Source organism: Corythoichthys intestinalis, chromosome 19 (genome assembly GCF_030265065.1).
Source record: "Corythoichthys intestinalis isolate RoL2023-P3 chromosome 19, ASM3026506v1, whole genome shotgun sequence".
Classification (NCBI taxonomy): Eukaryota; Metazoa; Chordata; class Actinopteri; order Syngnathiformes; family Syngnathidae; genus Corythoichthys; species Corythoichthys intestinalis.
The window spans coordinates 18586570-18613942 of record NC_080413.1 but is presented as its reverse complement, the minus strand read 5'-3'; the positions used below and the strand labels follow the sequence as shown (position 1 = coordinate 18613942).

At 42.2% G+C, this 27373-nt stretch overlaps 1 protein-coding gene across 9 annotated transcripts in view; it reads left to right on the top strand.

Moving 5' to 3' along the window:
• syne1a (spectrin repeat containing, nuclear envelope 1a) overlaps positions 1-27373 on the top strand; it is a 273050-nt gene that overhangs the window by 60626 nt on the left and 185051 nt on the right. For all 9 annotated transcript variants that reach the window (XM_057822040.1, XM_057822039.1, XM_057822043.1 and 6 more), the window contains 22 exons: positions 179-406; positions 477-575; positions 677-864; positions 3488-3611; positions 3689-3855; positions 3935-4088; positions 9344-9966; positions 10069-10248; positions 11505-11658; positions 11799-11957; positions 16118-16300; positions 16368-16469; positions 16558-16761; positions 16839-17046; positions 20138-20250; positions 20460-20662; positions 20725-20886; positions 20958-21237; positions 21362-21534; positions 23751-24060; positions 24143-24307; positions 24939-25298. In XM_057822040.1, the coding sequence (XP_057678023.1) occupies positions 179-406; positions 477-575; positions 677-864; positions 3488-3611; positions 3689-3855; positions 3935-4088; positions 9344-9966; positions 10069-10248; positions 11505-11658; positions 11799-11957; positions 16118-16300; positions 16368-16469; positions 16558-16761; positions 16839-17046; positions 20138-20250; positions 20460-20662; positions 20725-20886; positions 20958-21237; positions 21362-21534; positions 23751-24060; positions 24143-24307; positions 24939-25298 (4539 nt within the window). The remainder of the gene's footprint in view (positions 1-178; positions 407-476; positions 576-676; positions 865-3487; positions 3612-3688; positions 3856-3934; positions 4089-9343; positions 9967-10068; positions 10249-11504; positions 11659-11798; positions 11958-16117; positions 16301-16367; positions 16470-16557; positions 16762-16838; positions 17047-20137; positions 20251-20459; positions 20663-20724; positions 20887-20957; positions 21238-21361; positions 21535-23750; positions 24061-24142; positions 24308-24938; positions 25299-27373) is intronic.

Genomic DNA, 27373 nt, shown 5'->3' with positions numbered 1-27373 from the left:
AACATTGCATAACTGGGTCAATCCTGACAGGATATAAATTGATACAAGTAAAGGAAATGCAAGAAGTCCTTTCCATGTAATAACTGTGTCAATCATATGGAAATGAGTTCGCGAACTGTTTACGTCGCATTTAAAAAATCTAAAAAAACGGGTAATATACCTTCTTCTGTCTGTACAGACAGTAGCAGAAAGTTTACAAGAAAGGAGACCCACACTTTTCCAAATGGAGGAAGACTGCGAAGCACTGTCTAGATTTGTGACTCCTGGGGAAACCAGATGTATTCGGGCGCTGCTTGACCAGATGAGGTGCTCCTGTGAAGAATTGACAGAGAAAACAGAAAAGTTATCAGGGCAGCTTAAACAAAACGTCGCTGACAGACAGAGGTGTAGCGATAACCTGGATCAGGTATATGTTAAAACAGAAATGAGTGACTGGTTCGTTTTTTCAATTCCATAATGGGCTTTTTTGCAATTAGGTCAAGAAAATGATGAATGATCTGAAGGAGAAACTCGACACTCCTGTTACATTTTGCACATCCTCGTCACAGACATACAAGAATCTACAGAGTCACTTGGTAAGTACATAAAGATAAGACAAAATAGATGTGGTAGAACTCTCAAATTGGGGTAACGCCACTGATAATGGATGGACAATCTCATTCTATTCTCCTTCCAGGAGGTGTGCCAGTCAGTTGAGCAGCTGAAACCCAGACTTCTGGCTTTGTGTTCAGCTGTCGGAAGCCTGGGAGAGGGCAACAAGTTGGAGGAAGAGGTGCCTCACCTCCACAAACTGCGAGAAGAGTTACTGGAAAAGGCTGAACAGAAACAATCGGCACTAGAAAGCCTTCTAACGCTGTGGCAGAGGTATTTGTTCAAAATTTGGTCTGAGTTTTCTTTAAAAAAAAAAAACTCAAACCTGCAATTTGGACAAGAATGTGGCGTCCAGGTGGATGGGGGCTTTGCAAGGCAAAGGCCGTTCGTAAAATTCCTTCTTTTTTTTATTATTATTTTTTTAAATGTCATTTCTTCGGCGCGCCACACAGCCCAAACCGTTTGACCACCATCACCGTTCAAGTATCAAAATGACCAGAATTTTCGCTCAACCCAGGGAATTTTTCGAATGACCCGCAAAAATTTTCCCTTCACTCTTAACCGCAGGTTTTTTGGGAAAACAAAAATTCAAACTGTATCAAGCCCTACAATTTTTGACCAAATTGCATAATTTACACATCAGAAATTCCAGGACGGTAAGGGGCATAAGGGCTGTAGACAAAATTCGCCAAAAACCTGTCCAATGGGATGTCATTGACAGCCATTATCATCCAAATTTCCCATTCATTTTCAATGGCAGGAAAACCTAAGTCCTTGTGATTTTTCACCATTTACCATGTCAGCCCATTGACTGGCGCCCAAGTAAGTCGATGCCATTGACAGTCATGCCCGTCCACGCCATTGACGGCTATGTACGTCCAAATTTCCCATTCATTTTCAATCGCAGAAAAACCTGTGTGGTTGTGATTTTTTACCAAAATCCTACCATTATACCTCATTGACATTGAATTGGCGCCCAGGTAATATGATGCCATTGACAGCCATGCCCGTCCACGCCATTGACGGCTATGTACGTCCAAATTTCCCATTCATTTTCAATCGCAGAAAAACCTGTGTGGTTGTGATTTTTTACCAAAATCCTACCATTATACCTCATTGACATTGAATTGGCGCCCAGGTAATATGATGCCATTGACAGCCATGCATCAGGACGTGTCCCCGAAATGTCCCCCCAAAAAAGGAAATGACCTGATATCAACAAGACGTGTCGCTGAAATGTCCCCAAATCAACAAGAAGTGACTTGATATCAAGAGGACGTGTCCCCAAAATGTCCCCAAATGAACTGGAAGTGACTTGATAGATCTGTATCTACCACAGCAAAGCCCCAACGTAATTTCTCCAGAAATTGCAGTTTCTAGTTGAAAATAATGTATTACCGTATTGACCTGAATATAAGACGACCCTGATTATAAGACGACCCCCTCTTTTTCAAGACTCAAGTTTGAAAAAAGACTTTTTCAACACCAAATAAATTTTTATACAGTAAATAATTACAGTACATCTGAAACAAATGATTGTAACAATATATTTTAAAGAAAAAGCATGTTATTTTGCCTCATTCAAATCTTAATATCCGAACATTTAAATATGTAAACTAAAGTGCAGTCACATTCGTAAATGAATGGCTTCTGGTTTTTGAAATGTAAATAAACCAATCTATTGTGATAAAACAACAAAATTGCAATAACTGCATTAACTATGAAAGTCAAGTCTAACTGTAACTGTAGTTTGAAACAAATCTGAATAATGAAACATTGCAACCAAATAATGCAAACTGGTTAAACTAATAGCTGAGATCTGTCATGACAGAACATCGCTTCAATGATATCTGGCGCCATCTAGCGTCGTGAATGGGGAGATTAGCTGAGATCGGTCATAACAGAACATTGCTTCAATGATATCTGGCGTCATCTAGCGTCGTGAATGGGTATAATGTCTAGAGCGCGAATATAAGACGATCCCCTCTTTTTCAATCTTATTTCAATGCAAAAAACACCGTCTTATATTCGGGCCAATACGGTACTTTTCCAGCTGAGTGTGTATTATTACCAAGTTGGTTGTCCTTGTAGATGCTACAATATGTGCTCGTCTGTCAATGTTCATTTGAAATAGTTAATAAAACCTTTATTTATTTATTTTGGAAGTAACATTTTTTAATTTTACAGATGAAAAAATCTTTAGTCAACGTCGACCAAAGTTAGACGAAATTAGCCTTGAGTTTTCATCAACAAAAAATAGACAGACACATTTTGAGATGACTAAAATATGCCTAAGACTACATAATAGTAGTATCTTCCAAAAGACTAAGACGAAAATTAAAAAGGCTGCCAAAAACAACACTGGTGGAAAGTAATTTTGGCTTACTGTATTTACTGACTGACTCTTTCTCTGCAACATACTGTATCTAATTATGATTGTATGAGCACTGCCATTTTTTTATTGCTTTCGGTTCAGACCCCCCTCCCTTTTGTTCCCCAAATGAGCGGTGTCTTATCTTTGACTGCATCTTGTCTGGAGCGCAGTCAGCCGTCCTGATTTCTATTTTAATAACACGCTTTTGTCATCATTGTTTTGTTTTCGCCCGAGCTGAAGTCTGCATTCTTTGTTTTATTCATGAGGAAATGATAATGACCCTGTCAAATGGTATATGAGGACTGGCATTCTCCCAGTCTTATGCATGTATTTTAAGAAGTGGATTGAATTTGAAAGTTTTATTCAGTCGGTTTCCTCCATCTTATCTGCTAACCGCGTATGCAGGGGTAGCATACAATATAGCAAACAGTTGAGCTTTTGTCAGGCAGAATATTTGTCTGATTTCATATTGGTTTGCCCCTTACCTGACTGCTCATTCAGATATTCGATTCTAATTCACAGATTTGAAAAGGAAAATTCAGCTATAAAAAGCTGGCTAGATGGTTGCGAGACTGTCTGCAATCCAGCTGACGAGTTGCTCTCTTCAGACAAAGTCAAGCTCACATTGGAGCTCCAACACATCCAGGTATCTTTTGTTTAACTATTCATCACTGCGGTTACTTTTTGCTGTCCCGACTCAGCCACTGCATTTTGATTCTATAGGAAATACAGGCGGAAACCCCCTCCAATGACGCTCTACTCGAGGGTCTGTTAAATTTAGTGCTCTGTCTTTATCCGTCTGCCCCTGAGGCTCGAGTCCAAGAGCTAAAGGATGATCTCACCCAAATGCAGGAGAGATACAACTCACAGAAGAACAAAATGAAACACAGGTTCATTTAATGATTTGTGCATTGTATGACTGAAGATGTATAGAGGAAGGACTTACATGCATTATCAATATTTTGTCAGATCTGAGCAACTAGAGTGTCAGTTGTCCCAGCTGGAGCTTTTCAGTGAAGCGCTTCTGACACTGAATCAAAAGAGTCAAAACTTGCTGTCTGTCTCAAGAAGCTCTCTTCGGGTTGACGTTACGGATCTCAGCAGTGTCTTGACAGAGGTCAAGGTGAGACTTTGTATCTCACGTCTTTTGTTCTGGTTGTGTAACCAAGGGCGTAACATAACACTACCAACTTTTCAGGATGCTCAAATTATCCACACCAACTTTTAAGCAACCTTATTTGCATTATATGAGTTTGAATGAAGGACTAAAAACTTACCTTTTTCGAAAAGCTTACTCTGGCTGTCTAATTTTTATCTGATTTGTATCTGATTTTATCTGTGTTTCTGTCTGTTTTGCTTTTATTCTTTTATTCTTAGTTTTTTGTTTGTTTTTTTATATCGTAATGTGCACTTTGAGATTTGTTTTTCAAATGTAAAGTGCGTTATAAATAAAATGTATTATTATTATTATTATAGTCAGGTATCAAGGTAATTTAGACTGTCTTCCCATATTTTGTAAGTATAGACTTGACCCTACCATTATTAAATGAATTATTTTAAATATGTTCAGACTTACCCTTTTCACTTGGCGATGGGTAAAGTTTCATCCAATCATCTCCCAGAAGTGGCAATAGCAACTAAATTTAGTGTATTTATTGGTTTAGAGACATGAATGCATCATGTCCTTCAGCAGCATGCTTAGGTCTGAATGGGTTAAAATGTATTTGGTGGAAAACACTCCAGGTGACTTGAAGTTCCCCTCTGAGACCCCTAATTTGGCCAAATTTTAAAATTGTCCTACATGCATGTGTGATACATTATTGGAAAGCTTAAAATCTCAATTTTCTGGGGGAAGAAAAATTTTGAACAGGAGGGCATTTAAAAAAAAAAAAAAATTAAACCCGTAAACCCTAACTCGAGGTGAGAGCATGAGAGAGCATAATTAAAGACACTGTGATTTTAACAAGATATTATGGCATACTTACCTTTATTCGATCGAAGTACTCAGTGTAGCATATCTCACAGAGTGTCAAGACACACCTGTGAATTGCCACAGTCGGACTTTTTGGGGATTTTATGGGTAAAACACGGTAATATAACAAGGGTCGCAATGCAGAAATCGTGGACATAAAGAAGTGGTCGAGATTTTCTTTTTCAAATACCCTTTTAAACATTTTATTTTTTAAATTTTTGTTTGTTTGGATCGATTATTTATCATCTAAAATATCGGGGAAAATGTGACAGTAACAAAAAAAGTACAATTCAGCGATAGTTATGAGGTAGACATCCGTGACCTATTTACAGAGACTATTTTTTGTCATTGTGATGTAATTTTTTTTTTAAAGTTTAAAATATGCGAGTGAATAATTTGATGAAGTCGTTTTTTTTTGTTTTTTTTTTAAATAAATGTTAGACATCAATGAATGATTCTAAGCTAAAAATGATAGACATTTTGAATAGTAAATATAATTGCGGCACGGTGGCTTAGTGGTTAGCACATCTGCCTCACAGTTCTGAGATCAAGGGTTCAATCCCGGGCTTCGGCCTTCCTGTGTGGAGTTTGCATGTTCTCCCCGTGCCTGCGTGGGTTTCCTCCGGGAACTCCGGTTTCCTCCCACATCCCAAAAACATGCATGGTAGGCTGATTGAACACTCTAAATTGTCCGTAGGTATGAGTGTGTGCGTGAATGGTTGTATGTCTCCTTGTGCCCTGCGATTGGCTGGCAACCAGTTCAGGGTGTCCCCTGCCTACTGCCCGTAGTTGGCTGGGATAGGCTCCAGCACCTCCGCGACCCTCGTGAGGAAAAGCGGCATGGAAAATGAATGAATGAATGAATATAATTACTTACCTTGTCTGTAAACGGGGGTCTCCAGGGTAAAACGGACAAATTAAAAATAGTTCAGGGGCTTAATGCGCCATGAAACTGCTATGGCAGCATATTGACATATTGTTGTCTCAAACACAAGAGTTCTTTTGGCCTAAAATACAGCAGTTATATTTTAAAGACGGGTGCAAGAGCAGAAACTGCTTTTTCAGCCTTGTCTGTGTTTTCCGCCACTTATTTAATTTCTACATTATTTATTTAGAAATATTTTATTTGCAGCTGATGCAGACATTTTTTTCAGATAATCATAATGGAGGTAAAGAGTATTTCATTTTTTTTGGGGGGGGGGGGGCTTAGCTATGCTTGTGGACAAAAGTAGTCGTGTTTTACAAGAAGGAAGGCTACATTTAATTTATTTTTGTTATACCTTGACTAAGAATTTTTTTCCAGTTACATTTAATTTCGTTATTTAGACAGACAGTGCTGAAGGTCTTAAGACAAATGTTTATTTTTTGCATTCTGGATAGTTAAGAGATTGTTAACAAGTTTGTATTTGTTGTGTATGTTAACGTGATTTAAGTCATGATCAAATATTGCTATTTAAATTTGCCAATAAAATCCAGAAATTTACAAATTCATTGTTGAAGTTTTCAAAATGTTTCTTTAGTAATTTTTGAAAACAAAGACTTGAGTCAAACAGTGTATCACCTGAACCAATACACCGGCAAGTTAGTATACAGTCATGTGAAAAGATTGGTACACCCCATTAAATATTCAGTTCTTTATTAAGAAGTGTTGGCATATCAATGTCTGATCTTGCTTTTCTTAATATCTGGGAAAAAAAGTGATTTCATTGCTGGTAAACAGCAAAAATTAACATTGTTTTACTCATTGAACCAAATATATCAACAAAAATGCATATTTCTAACTGAGGAAAAGGTTAGGACACCCTATCATCTAATAGCTATTGTTACCCCCTTTGGCTGAAATAACTTCAGTGAGACGCTTCTTGTAGCCATCTACCAGTCTTTGACATCGGTCACTCCTCAACGCAGAATACTTTTAGCTGTGAGATGTTTGAGGTGTTTTATGCATGTACAGCCCGTTTCAAGTCACCCCACAGCATCTCAATGGGATTAAGATCTGGGCTTTGACTCTGCCATTCCAGGACTCTCCATTTCTTCTTTTCAGCCAGTTCCTTGTGGATTTGGGTCATTGTCATGTTGTAGGGTCCAGTTTCGCTTCAGCTTTAATTTTTTTCACAGATGATCTTACATGTTCCTCAAGCACCCTCTGATACACGATAGAATTCATGGTGGATTCTATGATGGTGAGTTGGCCAGGTCCTGTTGAATCAAAGCATCCCCAAACCATGACACTTCCACCTCCATTCTTCACAGCTGTATGCTGTATTGGGTTTACGCCAAACCTCTGTCCTCTGTTCTGGTGTCCAAATAATTCTATAGTTCTAAAAACATTATTCCAGAAGTCCTGGTCTTTGTCTACATTCACTCGGGGGAACTTCAGTCCTGCCTTCATGTTCTTCTTGGAGAGAAAAGGTTTCCTCCTTGCACACCTCCCATGAAGGTTAAACTTGTGAAGTTTTTCTGATTGTACAGGCATGCACTTTCAAATCAACAGTCACAAGAGCCTGCTGTTGGTCCCGTGATGACATTTTAAGGTTTTCGGAGACTTCTTTCAGCATCTTGCGATCTGCTCTGCGGGTGAACTTGCTTGAATGGCCAGAACTGGGCATGTCGACAGCTGCTTTGAATGTCCTCCACTTGTAGACTAGTTTCCAAACAGTAGAATGGCTGGTTTTATATTCTTTTGAGCTCTTTTGAAATCCATTACCAGACTCACAAGGGTCTACAATCTTATTTCTGAAGGCTTCAGACAGCTCCTTTGAGCTCACCATGGTGTTTTCTCTCACTTCAAAAGTCAGGGACACACCAAACTAAACGTGAGGTTTAAATAAGGAATGCCTCCTTAAAAACACTGGCTAACGATGTTCTAATCATGTGCACCTGATGTGATACACCTATGTGTGATTTTAGCTCTTTTAAGTAGGACTGAATGTTGGGGTATCTTAATTCATTCCTCAACAGAAATTGCATTTATTTAGAATGACATTTTACAGTTTTGAAATAATAGTTTAGTTCTATTACTTGAATCTCTCATACGGAGCCCCCCAGGTGCCAGGGTAGAAAAAATAAAAAAATCACAGCTAATCTGTACCCACAGATTACTAAACTGTACCCACAGTTTACGAATCTGTACCCACAGATTACTAAACTGTACCCACAGTTTAGCAATCTGTACCCACAGATTACTAAACTGTACCCACAGTTTAGCAACCTGTACCCACAGTTTACTAATATGTACCCACAGATTACTAAACTGTACCCACAGTTTACTAATCTGTACCCACAGATTACTAAACTGTACCCACAGATTACTAATCTGTACCCACAGTTTAGCAATGACCCGGAAACTGTAGTCACCAATGTTTGGCGGGGACTCCAAACGTGGAGGGACCGACCGAGCAAGCACCTGCACCTTTTGCCCTCGGCGAACAAAGGGGTTTTAAAAGGTAACTATTGCACATTTTCTTTGGTAGCCGTCTACATTTTCAGGTGTCATCAATCAATATGGCATGTTGTGTGTTAGTAGCCGCTAATGTGGCTACTAAAAATAGCTAACTCACAAATGAACACTACTTGAATTAAGCACGCACGGACACGACAGCAGCACAGAAAATGTGCAAATACAACATACCATATTGATTGATGACACCTGAAAGACGCCTACCAAACAAAGCGTCCAATAAGCGTCCTTTTAAAACCCCTTTGTTCTTTCGGAGGGCAAATGGTGCAGATGCTTGCTCAGTCGGTCCCTCGGTGTTTGGACTCGTAGTCCCCGCCAAACATTGGTGACTACTGTTTCCGGGTCTTTGCCAAACTGTGGGTACATATTAATAAACTGTGGGCACAGTTTAGTAATCTGTGGGTACGGATTAGTAAACTGTGGGTACAGTTTAGTAAACTGTGGGTACAGATTAGTAATCTGTGGGTACAGTTTAGTAAACTATGGGTACAGATTAGCTATGATTTTTTAATTTTTTTCTATCATGGCACCCGGGGGCCTTCGTACTCTCAAGATTGTTAAAATTGATATTAAATATCCATATGACCAAATATGTGTCCTATTTTTTTCACATTACTGTAAATCAATACATTTTTTTTGCATTGATCATTTAGCCTATCAATGAATTAGGTTCATATTAGTTAGAAATGGCTGACTCTGACTCCCGTTCACCCAATCTGTTTGGTCTTATCAATGTCCCGTCCCTAGCATAAAAGTGTATATTCAGGTTATGCTGCTATATTGTCCCTATCAATGTTGAGACCAAATCTAGGCCCTTGCGTCTAACTCTCCTACACTGGTTTCATTAGAAATCTGAACAGAAACAGCCCTGCTGGACAGTTTATTAGCTACCCTCCTGTCTGCTTTGCTTTGGGGTTAACGGGAATGTTTCACATTCTAATTCCAGGAGCACGAGACTCAGATAAAGGCCTATTCTTCACTAATAGAGGCTCTCCAACAAAGAGAATCAGCTCTGCTTCCACACTCCACCCCAGAAGCTAAACAGCAGCTCCAGACGAGGAGAGAAAATTGCCTACAACCCTTCACTGAATGTGAACACCTGTTGCTTCTACGTAAAAAGAGCCTATCTGATTTAAATATCTTCCTGGACAAGAGCGAAACCGCAGTCCAGGCTGTCGGTCAACTTAATGCATCTATGGGGAGGGAAGGGAGCTGGGATCCTTCCAAAGCTAAAGAGCTCCACAACCGCTTAGAGGAGGTCACAAGGGACGTGGCCCAGCTTGAGGCTGAAGCTTTAGGGTTGGACGCGCAGCTGACCAAGGCTCACCTTCACCTTTGTGCCTCGAATGACGCAACGTCTTGCAGTGCCTTGACAATGGCCCTTATTACATCCTTGGAGGAGGCACGAAGCAGTTTGGGATGGAGGCAAAGTGAAGCGGACGCTCTTAAGGCTATGTGGAGCTCCTTCAACGGGAGGAAGGAGGAGGTGATGAAGAATTTGGAGAAATTGCAACTTAGAATAACACACGAGATGGTCAAAGAGAGCTCTGTGCAAGCATTTCAAAACAGGTACAGTTGATTGATTGTTTGTTTGATCGCAGTTGAGTCTGGAATGTGTCCCCTGAGATTTAGGGTGTTCACTGTTACTACCCAATTGTTATTATCTCCCAGGCTGTGTTACTTAGGCCATCTGGAGGATGAGCTCCAGTCTCTTCATCAGTGCCATGAGTGGTTAGATGAAAAGGGAAACCAGTTGGCCCAGAGGGACACTGAGCAGGCGGGGTTGGCCCTCGGAGATGTTGATGTCGTCATGGCTGCATGCGACCATGTCAGGACTCTTATTACTAAAAGGTTAGCCGGAAATAACAGAGCACATCATTGTCTTTAATTTGAATTCTGAAGAGTTGAACATAAGCTAAGACGTAGAATCCTTTTTAACTTAACAGCAGAGTTTCTTCTGGCATTCAAAATAGTACTTTAACAACATTCAAAATAGTACCGCAATTTTCGGACTATAAGGCGCACCTGACTATAAGCCGCCACCCACCAAATTTGACAAGAAAATGGCATTTGTTCATAGATAACCGCACTGAACTATAAGCCACAGCTGTCCTGACTATCATGGGATATTTACACCAAAAGATATTAACCAGTAACACGTTATTTGACAGCGGCATCATAAGACTGTCATAAGACCAAATGAACCACCATGAACCAGTTGGCTGCAAAGCTTCATTGCTTCAAGAAACTTTATTTGGCAATCACTGCTCCCTTGGGGGAGATGGTCAACCTCTGCTGCCACCTGCTGTCAACACTGTTGTTGTCCAGCATGCCTCTTAGCTTGCATTGCAGCGCTACAGATGTAAATAACAATTAGAATTCATGTTCTGTGCTAATTATTTCTTCAGTTACTGTTCCAGTTGTTTCATTAATTGCTTTTTATGGTATTTGGTAACACATTATTTGACAGTGGCTCCATAAGACTGTCATAAGACCATCATAGTTATGATGTGACATTGCCATGAGTTTTAATGAATGCTGATGACTGATGTCATTTTGTGTCATCTGGCAAATGATCCCAATTTTGAATGGATGTAAAAGATCTGAGCTGGACATAATGTGACATAATTTGCCGGATGACACTTAATGACATCTGTCATAAGCGTTGATTCATTCCAATGATAGTGTCATGTCATAATTACGACGGTTTTATAGCAATTTTATGACGTTGCTGTCAAATAAAGTGTTCCCTATTAACCCAAATAAATCAACAAATAAAGTCGCACTGCATTATAAACCGCAGGATTCAAAATGAGCGGGGTGGGGGCTCATAGTCCAAAAATTACGGTACTTTAACACAGGCAAGCTGTAAAACCAAACATCAATCAGCTTTAGCCTATTTTGCAGTGGTTACTATTGTACTATGTTAGATTATCAACTGTTAGCAATTTAGCATGATCACAATATTTGTTATATTACTGCTGAAATTCAACCGAATTCACTTCCTACATTTAAATTATTTGCTCAGCATTTCAATTCAGCATTCAGTCACTCATTGTACAAAAAATGCTTGTTGGTCTTATATTCTACCATTTTTCTGTTTATAGTCAGGAACAGAGCCAAGGAGTACTAGACCTCCTGCACCAATACGATCACTTGAAGTCAATACTAAGTACTTGTGTGGAGAAGGCCCACGCACTTGCTCATAACCTGCCTGATCACAATCAAAATGCTGAAGAGGCTAGGAGAGCCTTCTCACAGGTGAGGGCTGCTTTGCCATGAACCACCAAATTTGTGTTCATACTGATAAAGGTTTTACTTGTGTTTAACATACAATACCAGTGGTAGTTTTGTAGACATTTTTTTTTTAAATTTTAAAATATTACTTGGCATTTTTATAGCACAAGCAGCTGCAGGGTGAGCTCAGAGAAAAGCAAGAGGACATGGATAAGCTCATCAGTACAGTGGAAGACCTGCAAAGAGAACTGGAATTCATTCCTGACTGTGACTCAAGCCTCATTCACAGAGACATGGATGTGTTAAGGGCACAGTGGTTAGAGGCAAGTCACAAAAATATTCTAAATAATTTCTAAAGCTGTCATCTGTGGTGAGTTTGTATCGTAAAAGTGTAGCTCCATGAAATAATTCATGAACAGTCAATACAATAATAACAGACCTAAAAAAATATTTTCCCCAACAATAGAATGTGATTTATATTTGTGAGACTTGTTTACCACTCAGATGCTTCTACTAATAAGCCTGAAATATAAACAAGTCCTGACATGTTGTCATGTGTTGCTGTCGTTCTCACCTTGGGATTAATTCCCCAGTGAAAATTCATGCACACAGTTTTTATCCAGTAGTCCACTATAGTAATCTTCCATTTTGATTGGCAATCTTACAATGTATTCATTATTATGAATGATAATAATAATATGAATGATAAGTAGGGGTGTGACAAAATATCTAAATGGTGATATATCGTGATATTTTGTATCCCAAAAGGTTGATATACTCTTGCCATGAATCGATATGTCGTTGGGGCGCTAACAGATCACTTTTTGTTCATTTTAGGGCATTTACAGGTCACTTTCTGTTGAGTTTGAGTCGTTGCCTATTCAGTAGGGGTGGTTCGTAGGTAGGTCAATTCCTGTTCTGTAACCCAAAATGTGACCCATAAATGCCCCAAAATCATAAGCGGAGTTTAGGCCCTGTCCGCCTCCCTGGGCCGCCGCGGCCGCGGCTGCCCCCCGGCCGGCGGGGTCGTTGGCGGGGCCTCTTGGGGCCCGCGGGGCCTAGGGTGAGGCTTGCTGTCCCTTGCCGGTGGGGTGGACGCCCCCTGGTCGCCGGCGCTTGGTGTGGCGCCTGCTCGGGGTGCGGGATGGGTGCTCGGTGGGTGGGAGGGGGGTGGGCGGTCGCGGAGGCGCCGTGGGTGGTCTGGGGCGAGGATTGATCGGGGCCCTGACGCTTCTTCCGCCCTGGGGCCGGTGGTTCTGGTGGACGGGGCCACGCCCGCGGGAGCCTGCCTCTTAACTCACGCACTTCTCACTTCGGCACTGTAAATATTTTTCACCCTGGCACTTACATGCTCATACATTTCTCCGGGGAGAGTTGGGACGGGGCTTTACAGTCCCAGCCCGACTCCCCCCTGTTTTTAATGCACCACACACCAAGGTTGTGGGATGGTTGGGACCTGTTTGGGGGGGGGGCCTCACGGCTGCCTCCTCACCACAGGCCCCGCCATCCCTGCACCTTTTTTAAATGCACCACACACATCATACTCCACAGGAGAGCTCCGGCAAAGGGCGGTGGGATGGGCGGCTGGACAGAAACTCCATGCTGCGGTCCCACTGCCCCAAGCCAAGCTCTCCTATTTTAATGCATACATTGCACTACCCTCCCCTCACACCCCCATCACGGTGCTGGGTGATGGCTGCCAGTCGGGAACCTGGCAGCCACAGTAATAGGGTGGTAGGTGGGTCCCACACTTTTTCTATATGGCATGGCTCCCGGGGTGTGGCCTCCTCTCTGCCTCGGCTGCCGGCCGCGGGAGTGGGTTGGGGGGTCTGGTCTCCGATCTTGCATCGCCCCGTGGCAGTTCCTGGGCGTTCTCCTGCCTCCGCCTTCCCCTCTCTTCTCTGGCTGGGCATCCGCCCTGCGCTCCGTCGCGGGTCGCTGGCTGGGCGCTGGTGTATCAGCGGGGTGTCGCCTGCACCGGCGGGGGACCCTGCCTTGCCTGGGGCTTGGTGGGCCGCTGGGGGTCCCGTGGCGTGCCGTGCCGGTTGGGGGGCTGTGGCTGTGGCTCGTGGCCCGGGTGGGCGGGCGGGGGTGGGTGTAGGCGTGGGGTTGGTGATGCGTCCCCTCCTGCCATCCCTGAAGGCCGGTTGATGGGCACGCGGGTGGCCCGGGGGACCACCCTGGGTCCCGGGGGGGGGGACGGTGGCTCCTTTGCTGGGCGGCGGGAGGAGGGATGGGCTGCGCATGGACCCCATCCCCCCGCCCGCCCTCCCTCCCCGGGCTGGCTGGGTGGGGGCCGTGGCCCTGGGTTGGCGCCCGCGCGGTTTCTCCGCCCGTCTGCGTGGCTGTCGCGCGCCCAGTGGGGCTTGCGTGCTGCTGGATGTGGTAGGGCATGCTCGGGTTGGGGGTTCCGGTGCCGGGATTGGCGATGCGGCGGCGTAGGGTTGGTCGCCAACGGGCTTACACTCATAAGAGATTCACACGATTACTGGGTTCTAGATCACAGAACTGATTTGTGTACACTCTACCCCTTTCAATCACTTAGCTTATAGTCTTATAGACACCCCCACCCCCATTCTCCTCTTTCACTGGCCAATAGGCCCCCACATGGTGTAAACCGGAAATACATCTCGCTGACGATAGCACCAGCATATTAGTAACTAGTTTAGATGTTCAATGTATTTCTTGTTGTTGTTTGTGTATGTGTTTCTTTTCTTCCTTCTCTTGTATTTCTTTTCTTCTGTCCCCCCATAATCCCTTCCTGTTCGCTGCTTTGTCATAATAAAAAGGTATTTTGAATGATCACAATGGGAGTATGTCAGACTCTCAATGTGAAACATTAAAACTGTTCAGAATCCGGGCACTTAGACTTCCATTCTCTGTGTCAAACAGCTGAACAGGACAGGTTTAAATAAAATTAAAAAAATTAAAAATAAAAAAAAGCGGAGTTTAGGGGGGGGGCAGGCCCCCCGGTGGCCGAAAAGTGTCATCGTATGCAATTGTCTTTCCTATATATGTATAAAAGTTGTGAAGCATTAAAGCAAACAACAAAAATAATGGAATATAGATATATAGATATTTTTATAATGGGTCTAAATTATTTTCCAAACAGATCATGTGACTAGCACCTGAGACGGTCATTTGCTTTCCATATTTAAAAAATAAATAAATAAAAAATAGGGGAGGGCAATTTTATTTTTCAAATGTTTTTTTCTTTGTTTGAAAATATTTTGGGGGGATTGAAGTAACTTTTGGGGGGATTGAATGATTTAGACACAAATGTCCTACCCATAATATGTCCCAAAAACCAATAGGATTGCTAAAATCAAAGAAAATTCTTTTAATTAAAATTAAGTGTTCAAACGCAAATGCAATATTTTTTTCGCATTCAAAAACTTTTTTTCTATGATTGAATTTTTTTTTTTTTTTTTTTTTTTTTTTTTGACTGAAGGGATCTTTTGTTTGAAAATATATATTTTTTGTTTGAAGCAACTTATTTTTTGATTGAATAATAAAGACACAAATGTCCTAGCTAAAATGTGGCCCAAACGCAAAACAACATTACTTCAATCAAAAAAGTTGCTTCAATCAAATAATAATGAAATAAAAAATGGACTTCAAACAAAAAAAAAAAAAATCTGAGAAAAATAGCTTTCAAATGCATTTTTTGGAGTTTCATTTATTTTTTCATTCAAGCACTTTTTTTTTTGTGATCGACTAAGAAAGACACATCTACCTTCATATGGCTCTGCGCAGGGGATACAATTTTTGACAGGGGTAACTACATTGGCACGACACAGACGGGCGTACCATATTCAATGGATGACAATCTTGGCGAAAAGTATAGCTGTCCTAAGCAGCCTGATTTAGAATTCCTATCAAGAATGATGGGAAACAAAAAACACTCATTTTCAACTCATTATTATAAATATTCTTGTAAGTTAATTTTATTGCTGACACTGCGTTTTGGGGTCATCAACATGTTGTGCCCCCCCTTGCCCAAAAGTCAAACTCCGCCTATGCCCAAAATCAACAGGAAGTGACTAAAAATCAACAGCAAATGGCCTGAAATGTGCCCAAATTAAACTCATTATTTGCCGTTGACTGCCATAGACGTCCATTTTGTTTGAAGTGGGAGGGATGTTCATCTACTGCCACACTCCCAGCTCAAACGGATTGGACGTCTACTAGTAATAAACCCATTCTAATTCACAGGAGAAGGATGAAAATAGCTTCTTTTTTTTTGTTTATTAGTTGTTTTGTGGAATATCCTAGAATGATTTCCTGACCAATGTATCGATAATTGTCGTATCGCCGTATCGTGAGGTCATCGCTATCGTGAGCTTTGTATCGCAAATCGTATCGTGAGGTACCAAGAGGTTCCCACCCCCTAATAGCATACAATTTGTCACGGGAAAATGATGGATGTGGTTCCAACCTATTAATGAAAGTACTTTTATTATTATTGTTTTGTTTCCGTCAGACTTCCGAGAGAATACAAACTAACACTGAAAGATTAGGCTACTGTGTAATCCTCTGGGATGACCTCAAGCAGATGGAACAGGACATGAACCAGTGGACCATCACCACCTCTTTCGCTGACCTCACCAACAATGTCAACAAACTGAGTGACAAGGATACAGAAGCCCGCCTCGTCACCTTACAGGTCAATTCTTATGACAAACCATATGAGAATAGTATGTGTGACTTTTATGATGTACTCTTATGTACAGGCTGAAATTGAGAAGAGGGAGCAGTTGCTGGACGCACTGCAGGGGAGAGTTGGTGAACTCAAGGAGCAGACTAAACTGGTGGAAACGCCCTTACAAATGCAGGTCAATATGCTGCTGAATAGAAAGGCTACAAAAACACAAGTCTCCAGAACTTCTAACGATGATTGTTTCTCGTCTCCTCTGGATTTAGGTTCTCGGGTCAGAGCTAAGGACAAAGTTGGATCATGTTCAGGTGGTGTTCGAGAAGGCCAAACAGAATCTGACCTATTTTACACTCCAAAAGCAGAAACTAGAGGACCTCATGTCCCAGATGACCAAGCAGCTTGAAAACATTGAGGGTTCCTTGTTGGATCTCAATGAGACCACCTCCCCGGAGGCTATTGGTGCTATTCAGGCATGCATACACCAAAAGCTTGTTTTCTCAACTTTTTAGATCAATGGGGGTTCACTGTATATTATTATTTTACGCAGCGTCTGCAGGATGATATTGAGCAGCAGAAGATAGACATGGACTCGGCCCGAGAGGCTCTAAGCACCTTATGCAGGTTGCATCCAACTCAGGAGCTCTCTCACCTGTCCGCTGACGTCACAGTGGTTGCCCAGCGCACCGAAGCGGTCGCACAGCGTTGTGCCAAGGCCAGGGCCAGCCTGCAAGATATGCTGCATCTCCACTTCAACCGTGAGAAAGAACACTACACAGTTTATTATAGATTCTTTATGCAGAACGACTTTTAAATAATCATATAGACCCTACCCACCGACGTCACAAAACCACGTGCTCGCTGTATGGTTCCGCCCACTTGTCCGTCATTTTGTCTCTGTATTAGCATTGGTTTCAATTGATCAAGGAATTTAAAATGCATTTCATGGAAGACCCGGTGCTTTCTGATGCCGTAAACTCACTGGATGTGTTGCATAAAAGGCGTTATGTGGAAAAGCTTCGTTCTATACAGTCGCCAGATCCATATTTGATGCCCAAATCGATGTTTTTCGACCCACTGTCTTCGCCCTGTCTGCCTGACATCTGCTACGCTGATATTTACAATGATCTTGTCCACACAAAATCAGCCTATTCTCACGAAAATTTGAAAAACTTCAAGAGCTTGGAAGCTTATAAATACTTCGTTGCTGTTTGGGTGAAACAGGTCCTCGTCCACGAAAATTCGGCAGGAATCTATCTTGTGCTTGGAAAGGTGAGTTACGAAATTTTCAATTCAAAATCTTTTGTTATTGCTAACATCCACTGTCAAGTCTAATGTAGTTCATGTCGTTTGTCAATGGAGTTAAGGCTTTTAATGTTTATATGGTTTAGCGATAGCACTCTCACTACATACATACGTGTATGTTGTCGGCGATTAGCCTAGCAATGATCTTAATTGTGGTTATTTGTCAGCCCAAAACCCTCTAAGTATATCTTAAATGCATCTTACCGGATATAAAATGACTACTACATAGTCTGTGGTGATTTTTTTGGTGCCCAGTTTTCACGTCGCATTGCAGCCGTACATTTCGCTCTCCTCTTTGGATCCCTCGGAATACGGTAAAACTTCAAGTCTCTCCTTCCATCTTCTCTGTTAGTGCAACCAACAGCCACACATGCCTTCACCATTTTGATTATTAATGTTAAGGAGCAGAAAAACACGCCGTAAATAGGAGGAATGTACGTAGCCGTAACAGGTTAACACTATGTTTTGACGGACAATTGGGCGGTGCCATTCAGGAGAGCGGAGTTGTGACGTCACGTGGGTAGGGTCTATACAGCGGGGCAAATAAGTATTTAGTCAACCACCAATTGTGCAAGTTCTCCTACTTGAAGAGAATAGAGAGGCCTGTAATTGTCAACATGGGTAAACCTCAACCATGAGAGACAGAATGTGGGGGGAAAAAAAACTAGAAAAGCACAGTATGATTTTTAAAGAATTATGATTTTTAAAAAATTTATTTGCAAATCATGATGAAAAATAAGTATTTGGTCAATACCAAAAAGTTCATCTCAATACTTTGTTATGTACCCTTTGTTGTCAGTAATGGAGGCCAAACGTTTTCTGTAACTCTTCACAAGCTCTTCACACACTCTTGCTGGTATTTTGGCCCATTCCTCCATGCAGATCTCCTCTAGAGCAGTGATGTTTTGGGGCTGTCGTTGGACAACACGGACTTTCAACTCCCTCCACAGATTTTCTATGGGTTGAGATCTGGAGACTGGCTAGGCCACTCCAGGACCTTGAAATGCTTCTTATGAAGCCACTCCTTTGTTGCCCTAGCTGTGTGTTTAGGATCATTGTCATCTTGAAAGACCTAGCCATGTCTCATCTTCAATGCCCTTGCTGTTGGAAGGGGATTTTCACTCAAAATCTCTCGATACATGGCCCCATTCATTCTTTCCTTTACGCGGATCAGTCGTCTTGGTCCTTTTGGAGAAAAACAGCCCCAAAACATGATGTTTCCACCCCCATGCATCACAGTGGGTATGGTGTTCTTCGAATGCAATTTAGTATTCTTTCTCCTCCAAACATAAAAACCTGTGTTTCTACCAAAAAGTTCTATTTTGGTTTCATCTGACCATAACACATTCTCCCGGTCCTCTTCTGGATCATCCAAATGCTCTCTAGCAAACCGCAGATGGGCCTGGACGTGTACTGGCTTCAGAAGGGGGACATGTCTGGCAGTGCAGGTTTTGAGTCCCTGTCGGCGAATTACTGATAGTAGCTTTTGTTACTGTTGTCCCAGCTCTCTGTAGGTCATTCACTAGGTCCCCATGTGTAGTTCTGGGATTTTTGCTCACCGTTCTTGTTATCATTTTTACGCCACGGGGTGAGATCTTGCATGGAGCCCCAAATCGAGGGAGATTATAAGTGGTCTTGTATGTCTTCCATTTTCTAATAATTGCTCTCACAGTTGATTTCTTTACACCAAGCGTTTTACCTATTGCAGATTCAGTCTTCCCACCCTGGTGCAGGTCTACAATTTGTCTGGTGTCCTTTGACAGCTATTTGGTTTTGGCCATAGTGGAGCTTGGAGTGTGACTGACTGAAGTTGTGGACAGGTGTCTTTTATACCGATAATGACTTAAAACAAGTGCCATTAACACAGGTAACGAGTGGAGCCTCGTTAGACCTCGCTAGAAGAAGTTTGACAGCCAGAAATCTTGCTTGTTTGTAGGTGACCAAATACTTATTTTCCACTCTAATTTGGAAATAAATTCTTTAAAAACCAAACAATGTGATTTTCTGTTTTTTTTCCCTCCACATTCTGTCTCTCAGGGTTGAGGTTTATCCATGTTGACAATTACAGGCCTCTCTAATCTTTTCAAGTCGGAGAACTTGCACAATTGGTGGTTGACTAAATACTTATTTGCCCCACTGTATTTGTGCCAAATTAATCAGTTAAATCATCCAACTAATCTTACACGATCCATTTTGTCTGGTCACATTGGAGATTAGCATCAGATTTGTGTTGATTTTCCCCCAGAGCACACTTAAGTGGCACGCACTCTATTGATAGTCAGTATCTGGCGCATAAGTGCACTCTCTTCTCTGACACACACCTGTGCCTCGCAGAGTAATGTTGCTCTTGTCACATTTGCTCCCAAAGGAGTCATATAGGGCTAGTTGCCAGGGCAACCACGTGAACACACCTACCCCTCCAGTCTGCATCAGCGCCGAGCTTTCACTTTCCAGTTCCTTCCGTTTCTCAAAACAGAAGAGTGGAGTTATTACAGCTTTGCTTTTCATGTGTGTGTTTGTTATTTTTGTCTTCCCCTGAAGCAGAGCTTATCCAAGAATTCCACTCCTGGCTTTCTGGATTGAAGTCGGAGTTGAAAGAATGCTCAAATCAGTCGGGAGACGTGTCCGTCCTCACAGCAAAGTCGCAAAGATTGAAGGTACTGTTCAAAGGTTTTTTTTTTGTTTCCTTACTGTTAATACTGCCGGGCAAGGAACGGCCTATGGGTCATATACAATCTTACACAAACGTTTGCCCATCTTTGCTGTCGGGTATTGACTCAGATACTGTTTAATTTTGCGGTGAATGCAGCTAGTGGATTCAATTCAACTATAATAATCTCTCTGTCCTTCCCTCCTCCGTACACAGTTGACAGTATGGACATCAGAGGGCGAAAAGCGTCAGTCTCGGGTATGTGAAGAGGCAGAGAGGCTTCACCTCCACCTGGCAAAAGCGGCTGTAACACAGGTCCAGGAGAACCTCTCGTCCTGTCAGAGAGAGTGGAGGACCTTTCTGGATGACTGTTCCCAAAGCCAGCTAAGCCTAGAGGAGAGTATTCATCTCCTCAAAAGGTGAGGAACAGCTTTTTAGTGAAGGTTTTTCAAATGAATAAATACTCAACTCCTCTCTGTAGCTTTGAGAATGCTGTAGAGGGTGTCAGAGAATGGCTTAGGCAGATGAAGCTCAACCTCAACAAGGAGTCTCTTGTTGGGGTAGACAACCAGCAAGGTGCCCCTGACACCAAGGAGGAACTGGATAGGGTGGAAAGCCTTCATAAGGAGCTTATAGCGAGACGGTACTAGCTTTTAGTTCATAAGCTTCCTTTGATCAAATGTTAAGTAGTCACATTGAAATGTTCTCTTTTAGAGAGACTATTGAGCGTGTCATCCAGGACGCCCAGTCCTTGTCTGAGGCAGGACGCGGGTCCGGCGGTGAGGTCCGATTGGCGGGCCAACTCCAAATGGAGCACCAAGCTCTGCTCAAAGTTGCCAGGGGGAAGCTGCGTGGCTGCCAGGAGAACCAGGCTTTTGGGGAGACTCTGCAAGGGGTGTGGGCGTGGTTAGAGGAGATCCAGGAGAAGCTGGGCACGGTGGACAGCACCATGGGTACTAAGAAACAACTGGAGCAGAGGCTGGAGACTGTGCAGGTAATGACCAATGACCATTTTACTGCCATTAAACATATCCAACACTGGAGGACGCTGTTTCTTCACTTGCCCGAAATCAGGATTCTTCCAAGTTTTTTCATCGTGGCTCCTTTTGTTTGCATAGGATATCCTGCTTCTGAAAGGAGAAGGCGAGGTCAAATTGAATATGGCGATGGGTAAGGGAGAGATGACTCTGCGCGGCTACAGCACCGCCGCACAGGAAGCGGTGCGTTCGCAGCTCCAGGAGATGGAGGATGCCTGGGCCACTCTGCTTGTGACCACTATGAGCTGCCACAGGTACTACAACCTGTTTAAATTGCACCTTAGCTCATGTGTATACCATTGCAGTTTTCAAATAGTTTTTCTCTCTCCTCTTGAGTTTTTTTTACGGAAAATTATATCAAAAAGATAATCGGAATCACAAAAAAACTATTGGCTCCCATTCAAGTGGAACCCGAAAAGCGCCCCTCGCAAAAACATCTCCATTCACACCCATTGGCTTTACTATAATCTAAAAATACATACTCAATGGGTCGTATAGACTCTCCCCAAAAAATCCATTGATGGCTGTTATTTTCGACCAAAAACCAACAGGAAGTCGAGCCCAAATCAACACTTTCCAATAGGACATCCAAAATACATACCCAATGGCTCCTATAGACCCCCCCCCCCCCAAAATCCATAGGTGGCTGTTATTTTTGATGAAAAACCAACAGGAAGTGGACCACCAAATCGAAAGAAAGTGACTCAAAATTGCCCCAAAATCAACAGGAAGTGACTCGAAATCAACAGGAGGTGAACTGGGAATGCTCCAAAACCAACATGAAGTGTCTCAAAGTAAACAGGTAGTGACCTACCGGAGTTTACTGAATGCAGAAATTGCATTTTCTAGTTTATAGAGTGATGTTATATCAGAGAAAATTCTACCAACTGAGTATATATTTGACTCAAGCAGATTTAGAGGCCGTTTACATGCTGATGCTGCAACACGACTGTGTCGCGGATTGGCCTCGCCATTACACGGTGACCGTGAAAACGGAAGGCGAAGACGCAAACTTTTGATTCCAGCCTCCAAAGCGGAACGATTCGATTGCGGGGATTGCTCTCCAACCATATGAATAACGTCAGCACTCGCACATGTCATTTTGGGCATGCGCAGTCGCTGCTAGTAAACATTCAAAACAGCGAACATGGTGGAATGTCGACTTTAGTTTACTCTTTTTATAATATTCTTAATTCAAATTAGACATATGCCGATTACCGGTTTCAAGGTATACCGTGGTATGAAAACGCCAAGGTTTCCAAACCGCAAAAAGTTTCCATTGGACCGTCCCTAAGGTATTAGCTATTTTTTTATGACCCAAAAATGGAGTAATCCCTCACTTGCAGCTGTAAGGCTCAACCCTCCCCCACCTGTTGATGCTCTGTGTCAGTGAGTCAGCTGTGCTACACGATGGCTGGAGGAGGTGAAACTCCTGAAGTCCGTGGTATGGAAATACTTTGGCAATAGAAAAGTTACAGATGGCCGAGGCTTAGCGAAGGAGGGCCAACCGACATGTAAAACATGTTTGCGGAGGGTGGCTGCCGAGGAGGCAATGCCTCCAATATGATTTCACATTTATATAAAATTAGAGGTTAGTAAACACTGTCATGAATGTTTCCCACCAACTACGAGAGTTAACTCCAGTGTAGATAGTGTGTCTAGCAATGGTAAAACATGTGGCGTTTTTTTTTCTCTGGCAACTGTCTGTGTTGAGAACGTGTAATGTACACGTGATACGAGTCATACACACGTGCTTTTTATTAAAAATAATTCAATTATTTTTGTTCTGATGGTAAAAATGTTGAGCTGTGGGATTAGGCTCACCTAAAGGACTGCATTTATTTTAATTGTATTTAGTATTGTTTTTTTTTGTTTGTTTTTTATTTATTTGAACTTAACATAATACTTATGTTCCAATTTACTGATATGTTTTGAAAAATAAAAATCCTGTTCAATGGAAAAAAGTTTTATTTTATTTTATTTTATTTTAAACCCAGATATCGCAAAGCAACACAGAGCTGTAATTGCAATACCGTGAAACCGTGATATTTTAGCTTAAGGTTATCGTACCATCAGAATATCATACCGGCACATGCCTAATTCAAATATATTTTATGTTCGTGTTTTTGTGCCTTTTGAAGCAAAAGAAAAACATTGGTAGATGACATTGCGTCGAGTAGGTGACTGTGTTGTCTTCCGGGCTGAGGAGGTTGTTGTCAGGGAAGTGCATCATTGGCTGTTACCTTGTAAAACTGCTCTGCCCCCTACGGCCTGGCATGAATACTACATTGTTCTCACCCAGAATTGTGAAATCGTTCGAATGGAAATGGAACCAAGACGGACAAACATGAAATGTGTCGTATTCTCGGAGCGTCACCATGTAAACGGCCCCTAAGTCATGTTCATAGCATGTGTTTAAATGTTTATACAATGTGAACACAGTGTCGAAATGCTCTCTTTTTCTTCTTAGTCGTCTCGAATGGACTGTGTCTCAATGGACTGAGTATCTGGAAAATGCGACGCAACTCCGGCGCTGGATGGAGGCAGTGGAACGTGAGGTGCGCGCTTCCCTCGCTCCGCAGCCAGGTCCCAGGGAGAAGGCGTCTCAGCTGGAAAGGCTGCGAGCCCTACTTGCCGATATGGAAGACCATCAGCTGGCTTTGTCCAGTCTAGAGGAAAAAGCCAGAGAACTTTTCAAGAAGACAGGCGACCCCAGTTTTAACCACGGTGCTCGAACGCAGCTGCAGGTGCAATTTGATGAGCTGGCAGCTTTGGTGGAGGTGCGGAGGACATTAATGACATCATAAGTACTAAATGTCAAAAAAAATATCATGTTTAATATTTTTTGTGGGTTTTCACTAGGGGAAAGTACGCCTGGCACAGAGTTTGGTGCTGGAACATCAGGAATACTTGGAGGCTGTTCGAGAGCTCACAGATTGGCTAATTACTGCAGGGGAGGAACTTCAGCATTGGTCGGAGACATCTGGAGATTCTGCCTCTATCCAGAAGAAACTACATGAAGTGAGGGTGAGAATCAGAAATCTGTTCAGTATTATTAAAACATTTTTCTCCAACCTGATATTGATGTAAAAAACTGGATTTTGGTTATTTTGACTGTGATTTGCTAGGGACCAGTAGTTACCTTCAACAAGAACACGTGCTATAGAAAATGAATGGATGGCTAGTCTCATGTGTGACTTAATCACTTTAGTTCTAATCTGTTTCTATGGTAACTGATTGTCTAATCCTGTTTTCATAATGGACTATTATGGAAGACAAGGTATGTAGGAAATTATAATAAATGCAGCACAGGTAGTTCCATAGTCATAGATTTTTTAAAAATCCTCCTGAGGCATATTTCACTTCTAATAAGTTGGTTTACTAGCCCGTGAATTAAGGTAAGGGAGAGCAGTATGCAAAATAAATGAACAGGCAAATTGATTTACATTTTAATTTTCACGCTCGGATCCTAATTATCACATAATAAATTAGTGTTTGAGGCGGACGAGTGTGAATGCAAAGAGACACACACTTCATGATGGTGCTGAAACACTCACACCAAAAGAAGACTTTATAAATAGCATCGAATGCTCTTCCTCAGTTTGCACTTTCTGCAACCACGGTTTCCTTAGCAACTTTGCCTTCTCTCACTCTTCAGGAGCGTGTGGAGTCTCGACTCTTAGAAGGCCGCGAGCGCCTCGGCATCGTGCGGCGGACCGCAACGGCGGCAGCGGAGCACACGGCAGCGGGGGGTTGCGAGGCCATGGACCGGCAGCTGGGGGCGCTTTCTCAGGCGCTGGAGCAATGGGAGGGCGCCGCTCTAAGGGCCAGAGACGGCCTAGAGGGGGCACTCGCCTCTGCCGCCGCCTCTGAGGAGGAGTACGAGTGTCTGAGCTCCCGGCTGGAAGGCGATTTGAAAGAACTGGACGCTCGACTAAGAGGGTGGAGCCAGGAGCTGACTGGAGCCGAGGGGCGGTGCAATGGCGAGGAAGCGGTGACGGGATGGCAGTTAGCTAAGGTACTGACTGTTCAGAAGTGGGGAGAACGCGTTACATTTACTTGAGTAACTTTTTGACACTTCAAACGGATTGAACGTCTATGGCTGTCAGTGGCAGCCAATGCTAGGCGACGAGGTAATTGTAGGGCATTTCAGATCATTACTTTATTGATTTTGAGTCACTTCCTGTTGATTTTGGGTTACGGAACAGGAAGTGGCCCGGGAATCTCCCAAATGAATAGGCAGCGACTCAAACTCAACAGGAAGCGACCTGTAAATGCACTAAAATGAACAGAAATTGACTTGTCAATGGCCTGAAAAAATGAAAGAGTGCTGTGAATGCTCTGGTTTCGAATGAATGAACAATCGTTCGACCCTCCCAGTCTAAATGGATTGGGCGTTGAGCGCCATCAATGGCAGCCATAGAGTTACCTGAGACACTATTATAATTGAAGATTTTGATAGCAACTTGTTGGTTCCTTTTTTTTTTAACATTGACACCTTTTTAAAACGATATCTCGATTCTTGGCAGGTGCATATCGATAACCTTTTGGAATACAAAGTATCACGATATATTACTAGGGTTGTTGAGATCATGTTTTTTTGCTCCCGATCCGATCCCGATCGTTTTAGTTTGAGTATCTGCCGATCCCGATATTTCCCGATCCGATTGCTTTTTTTTTTTTTGCTCCCGATTCAATTACAATCATTCCTGATAATTTTTCCCGATCATATACATTTTGGCAATGCATTAAGAAAAAAATGAATAAAACTCGGACAAATATATACATTCAACGTACAGTACATAAGTACTGTATTTGTTTATTATGACAATAAATCCTCAAGATGGCATTTACCTTATTAACATTCTTTCTGTGAGAGGGATCCACGGATAGAAAGACTTGTAATTCTTAAAGGATAAATGTGAATTTGTATATTGTGACTAAATATTGCCATCTAGTGCCTTTGTTGAGCTTTCAGTAAATGATACTGTAGCCATTTAACTTCTGCCCAAATGCATGATGGGAAGTGCAACCATGACTGTACGTCGTGGTACCAATTGATATATCTTCTCTGCGTTGGGAAATAACATAGGGTGTTAAGAAAAAGATCAACTGCTTCCTATCTTCCCCACACTGCTTCCCTCGATTATTCTAATCATTGGGAGGGGGATTGTAAGGCTTTAGCCTTTTAAAAAAAGGCTCTAAAGGCTGCCAAAAGTCACTCTACTCATTGCATACTGCCGTTTAGCACTATATACTGTATGGGTAAAACGGTGCCAGTACAGATTGAATGCGACAACGCGTGAGTGGGTCGTGCAGCGCATGCGTTAATTGCGTTAAATATTGTAACGTGATAAATGTAAAAAATATTAATTCTCGCCGTTAACGCGATAAATTTGATAACCCTACCTTAAGCTTAAACTAAAGACGCTGGAAGAGTGTTGGAAGATTGTAACATATTATGCCTGTAACGTTAAATACAATTAGAAAACAATTTAATTTAAAAAAATATATATATATATATTAAAAAAGGCATGTCTGATATTTTTTTGCCGATTTCGATACTTTGAAAATGACTTCCCGATCGATCGGGACAGCTCTATATATCACCATTTCGATATTTTGTCACACCCCTAGTACAAGCAATATTTATTAAGGATTTAGTGTAGGTTTTCGGGCTGTGGAACAAATTCATGGAATAATAATGTTTTTTTATAGGAAAATCCTGCTCGCCATACGACCATTTTGACTTACAAACAAGGTCCTGGAATGAATTAACTTCGTATGTAGAGGTACCACTGTATTATGAATTTAAAAGGATCATATCTCCAGTTTTCTGTGGTCAGTCAGTCCAAATAAAAATGAGAAGTTTAAATCCGCACTTTCGAGTCATGTTAAGGGCAGCGCTCGATGTCAAATACTTCATTTTTTACGGTGCTTTAAAGACTCCACATGATTGAACAGGCTGGCGTCATCCTAGAACGGCAAGCTGATTGGTGTAATGGAGTCATGTGATTATTTTTGCGACGTCTCATTGGTGAAATTAGTAGCGCTACTCTTGGCATCGCTGACAAAAAAATAAATTACCGTAAT